General features: G+C 43.6%; 1 protein-coding gene across 1 annotated transcript; it reads left to right on the top strand.

Moving 5' to 3' along the window:
• The first annotated feature begins 6 nt into the window (after positions 1-6).
• On the top strand, positions 7-3,177 carry TMEM17 (transmembrane protein 17). Its single transcript, XM_039718959.1, has 4 exons — positions 7-217; positions 1,707-1,810; positions 2,020-2,133; positions 2,549-3,177. The coding sequence occupies exons 1-4, from the start codon at positions 70-72 to the stop codon at positions 2,831-2,833; spliced, it is 651 nt and encodes a 216-aa protein (XP_039574893.1). The 5' UTR covers positions 7-69; the 3' UTR covers positions 2,834-3,177.
• The last annotated feature ends 2,242 nt before the right edge of the window (positions 3,178-5,419 follow it).

Here is a 5,419-nt window from a genome sequence, read left to right as displayed (position 1 = left end):
GGCATCGCCCCGGCCCCGCTCCGGCTCTCTCCCCTGCGGGCCCCACCGCGCCTGCGCGGCCTGCGCGCCATGGCGCGGCCTGAGGGGCCCCCGACGCTGCCCGAGCCGCTGCGGCGGCGGCTCGTCTCCTTCAGCAGCTCCGTGTTCAGCGACAGCCGCCGCGCCGCGCTCCGCGACGTGCCCCGCGCCCCGCCGGGCTTCCCGGGCTACCGCGCAGGTACAGCGCGGCCTCGGGCCGGCCGGGCGGGCGGTGCCGGGCCGGGGCTCCGCCGGGGCCCGCCGGAGGCAGCGCTTTGGCCGGGGCTGCTCTCAGTGACCCTGCCTGGCTCTCAGTGACCCTGCCTGGCTCTCTGTGACCCTGCCTGGCTCTCTGTGACCCTGCCTGGCTGCGGCCCGTATCGCCCGTGGAACTTGCGGCCCGAGTCGCGCCCTGTTCAGTGCTCTGGAGCGGGAGAGGCCGTGGCAATGCACGCAGTACAGCCTGCACAGAGAGGCTGCGGTGATTTCAGCCCATAAATCCATTCTAAGCCGATCAAATTAATCAACAAGGCGTCAGGAGTTCGCGCTTCCTTTGTGTGTTAACACTGCTAACGCTTGCTGGTTCTTAATTTCATTTATCAAACGTTTCACCAATAGCTTCTGTCTTTAGGGTTTTTTTCTTTGGCTTGCTCTGTGAAGAACACTCCTATGTTAATATCCAGTCCACTGAAACCAATTGCAAATTATTGGACATTGGGATTTCAAAAATTCAGTTGGCTTGCTGTGTGAAGAACACTCCTATGTTAATATCCAGTCCACTGAAGCAATTGCAAAGTATTGGACATCGGGATTTCAAAAATTCAGCTTTACACGTACATATCTTGGGGAGTTGCTGTAGCAACAGCCATTGCAATACTGTCTGGCTTTTCCATTAATTTTAGCAATCCCAGCAAATAAGCATTAATTTAATTTAGGGATAGAAAAATTAATTAGAATTGGCTTATATTGCTTAAACATTCATCCAAACACAGTTTTAGAACTTGCACAGAATTTATAAATACCAATGACATGTCAAGGAAACCTTTAACATGCCTAAACATTGTGATGACAATCGAAATTTGAACTCTTGGCTTCTCTGTTTTTAAGTAAATTTTTCCTTAAGTCTGACCTTGTAGGTCTATTATAAAGTCGTAAGTACGGAATTTACTGCCCACGTGTTGGAGTTTGAGACTTGCTTTTCTCTACACTGAGTTGTGTGATACATCTTGTCCTGTACAGGCCTCAAAGGATGAGCTTTAGTTTGACACATATTTGAAACTTATCTCTTAAAAATCAGACAAATTACCACGGAAGTGTCTGTTTAAATAAAAGGTTGAAAATGAAGAGTGGGCCATGCAAGCCTGCTCTCTAGCAGCTCTCTTGAGCTAAGCCTCGGTCAGAGATGGTGGAGTAAGCTAAAAGCCAGGAGATAATCAACAATTGAACACTCAGCTTGATTATATGACTAAATTATAAAAATGCTCTGTCCCAGGGGCCCAAAGGTGCCTTGGATTCCAGAAAATTATGTAACTCCAGATAGGGTGTGAAGATTTCCTCTGAATAAATAAAAATATTTTTCTTAACATTTTATTGAGTCAAATTGCTGCCCTGCATGAAGCTAAGATGGAGCAGTATCCTTCTGTCATATTTACAGCTGGAGTGATAAAATCTTCTTTCTCTCTGTACAGATTGTGAAATCCTTTCCAGTTTGCCACTGCAGATGTCCCTCTATTTCAATGTTTATTTCTTCCCATTTTGGTGGCTCATCACAGTTGCCATCCTCTACCTGAAGGTGAGAAGGAAGGAAAGTGCTGGGTTGTGAATGTATGTTACATCAAACATGCCCTAGTGTGGGATACAGCTCGCTGGGGTTAGAGGTTTTTACAATGATTTGGGAATTCATGGAAGCTGGAGATTCGGGAGTGTTTGAATGCCAGTACTGTCAGCTGAGAGTAGCACAGACACCACAGCAGAAACTTTTACTTTCTTCTTCCCCTCCAGTATCCGGCCTTATCAGATTATTACAAGTTCATCCTGGTCACTGTCATGATCCTGGTCTCTCTGACAGAGCTCATTCGACTCTACCTGGGATATGTGGGCAATCTCCTGGAGAAAGTAAGTTACCAGCTGTACACAGTAATTTCTGCAAGAATTTCTGCTTTTGGGAGTGGAACATTAACTGGCAGGCATTTTATTTAAGAGATTTAAGTTGAGGACGTGGTTATTTCTCTTTAATTGCACCCTGCATCTTCTATTCCCTTGGCATTAGCTTCCACTTAATTTTGTGAATTTCAAGTAGTTTTTCCTCAGAAGAGAGCTCTCTCACTCCCTAAAATTGTTTTGTCAGAAAATACAAGTACGCTTAAAAAAATATTTCCAGGATATGGAAATACGAAGCCACTCCACTTTGCATTTCCACATTATGTGCTGGCTTTTGAAAAATTAAAAAGAAATGTGTTTTCTTCACAAGATTTTGGATTTTTTCATCCCAGCTGTCAAGTTTTTAATAGGTGATGTCTCCCTGTTATAGGTCCCTGAGCTGGCTGGGTTTTGGCTCCTGACTCTCCTCCCGCAGTTGCCTATAATTCTCTTCTTGCTATTTAATGAAGGTCTGAAAATCCACTCTCTGGAGCGAGCCGTCCACATCATCTTCGCCTCCTTCCTCTCCTTCCAGGTGGTGGCGGCGTTTTTCGCCCTGAAAAGGATGGTGAACACCCTGGCCGCTCGCTTCCGCCTGACCGAGTTCCACCGCCTGGAGGAGCAGCGCCCCGCGCCGGGCGCTCCCGGCCTGGCCACGGGCACCCGGGGCTGGTAGGGCCCCGGAGATCGCACCCCGAGGGCCTCGGGAGGGAGCAGAGCCCGGCCCAGTGTGGCCACAGTTCCGGTTCCACTTTCTTGGGTCATTCTTTGCCTTCTTGCCTCAGATGTAGTAAAAAAATAGATCTTGCTCAAGAGCCAACCTCAGAGGATGGAGCGCCTTTCTGCAATGAAGATCAAAGCCAATTGCATAACTGACCTGAGTGGACTGTGGGTGGACTGAGTACATTTGGAGAGTTTTTACTTGTTACAAAGTTGCGGCATTTTTAAAAAACCAGAAGCCTTTTTCCTCACTGTTCGAACAAAATTATTTTGTTTACAATAAATATTTTCTACACTTTTTTGTGTTGGTACCAGTTTTGTGAGTAACAGTTTGTTTTCCAGATATGTTGCACATATTTTGTGTCTGATACCTCAGTTAGGAAAAAACCCCAACCCAAACCAAACTGGAAACAAAAGCCCCAAGAGGTCTTGAGGCTCAAAAAGAAGTTAGTGAGCAAAGACTACACTTTCAGAGATGGTCTTCCAGGTATTTCCAGCTCTTAGAAATTCCTCACTGCTATACTAGGCATGCAATTTCAAAGGTATTCATTCCACAAAACTCCTGTGCTCATCTCCTTTGCTTTAGTTACAGTTCTAACTATCAAGTCAGAGTGGTGCAATTTTCCCAGACAGAATAGTAACAAAATTATAGTCATTAAAAAAAATAGGTTTATGTCACTGAAAGGCAGAACCTGTTTTTCCCAAGCCAGGGCAAATACCAAAGTTCTCTCATTCCTGTTATGTGTATTAAATTTTAGGCTATCTTCTGCAGTTTTGGTAATGGCTAAAAGTTCACTTTTTCTGTCAAGGAGTGATGGAGATCAAACGTTAAAATAAATTTTTCACCAGAATCCTTTGAGACCTTTGAACAGGGCAGGAGTTGTCAGTTTTGAAAGCTGGCACAAGCATGCAAACTGCTCAAAGGATTGGAAGGAAGATGAGTCTGACACAAAAGAGGCACATTATGCTTAAAGCTGTTGAATATTTAAAGATTACAGAACCCCAAGAAGAAAAAGGCATTAGCTTTTGTTTTTACCAAAATGGTTAATTGTCCTTTCAATCCACGAATGAATGGGACAATGAATTACACTAAGTTTGCTTCTTCATTTCATTGTTATAAAGCTTATGTTATCAGATCACATATCCCTTTGTTTTATAGCAAACTACCATCTTGGACTTTTGCACAGAAAGAGGATTTCTCTAGGAGTCTCTTATAGTGTCTTTTAGCAGTTAATATAAAACATTTAGAGCCCTGTAATCAGAGCCTGAGAGGGACACACTGAGATTTAAGGAGAAGCTACAGCATTTCAAAAATACATTAGAAAATCCTTGTCAAAACATTCTTAACTGATGCAAGGGGAACAGTGGGCATTTTTCATGTCAACCACAGTTACACTACAGGAGAATGCTGAAAACAGGGCTGAAGGAAGGTTTTAACACTAAATACATGAAATACAACATGAAGCTGAAAAAGTCAACCATACACCAATGCTGGCAAGAAGGAACTAGCCTCCAGGCTAAGACCGTGAGGTATAACTCAAAATCCTTGCTTTTAGTGATGAAGAAATTATGCATTTGGAAGATCAAATTGCCATGCAAGACAACTGTCTGGAGCCAAAGACACAAGGACACACAGCTCCTTGGGGATGGGGAGGAGGAGGGGGAAATAGAATTAAGAAAAATACTGTTCAGAAGTAGAGTTGTCTGGAAATGGTAAAGGTAGAAACCAGCCTGTAAGGTAAATCTTCAGCAACATATTTGATAAACACAACATCTCTACCTGCACTCTGCTCAGGCTTCCTAACAGAAATGCTGGTCTATTTTTGAGTTCATAATTTTCAGTTTTAATTTAACAATGAAACTTCCATTCAGTTTTCAAATTTCACAGGAACTGGTGAGACATCAAGCAAGCAGAAAAAAAATACACAAGTAGAACATGAGAATTTAAGATTCAGCAGAGCAAGTATTTGGGCAGCAAGGGGAGTTGGTGGTTTTCTTCACCTCTAGAGAATAAATGGAAACCAAAATGAAAGAAAGGAACCTAAAACCACTGGAAACACGTGGGAGTTCACTGAGCAGCATCCAGACACATCCAGTTCTCAACACAAGCTGTACAACAGTGGCTTTCTGCCACACTGCAGTTTGTGCCAAGAACACCCCAAAAAGTTTTTTTTGAAGCTCTAGATTGCTACCAGCAGCTCTCCCTTCACAATCAAGATCTTTGAGTGGCTAAAGCCTGGGGGCAGAAATCAGTTATTTTATTTCATGAAGTTTACTGTCAGGAAAGGCCAACAGCCAATTTTAAGGGAAATTTGTACCAATGTATTTCCTTTAGCTGAATAAAAGAAATTAGGAATGGGTGCATTATCTTAAAATGCTCTATTTTAGGTTACTGATCAATTTGAAGATGAGAAGAGTATTTTGTGATCAAGGGCATAGTTGGCAAATGGTGAATACCTGAACTTGGCCTGCGTCCCTTGTCTAAAATAGACTTTGTAAAAGGATTTCTCTGTTTTTAATAGTTGCAGGACTTTCAAGAAGG

This window comes from Passer montanus, unplaced genomic scaffold (assembly GCF_014805655.1).
Source record: "Passer montanus isolate IOZ18808 unplaced genomic scaffold, ASM1480565v1 scaffold40, whole genome shotgun sequence".
Taxonomy (NCBI): domain Eukaryota; kingdom Metazoa; phylum Chordata; class Aves; order Passeriformes; family Passeridae; genus Passer; species Passer montanus.
This window is presented reverse-complemented; position numbering and strand designations above follow the sequence as displayed.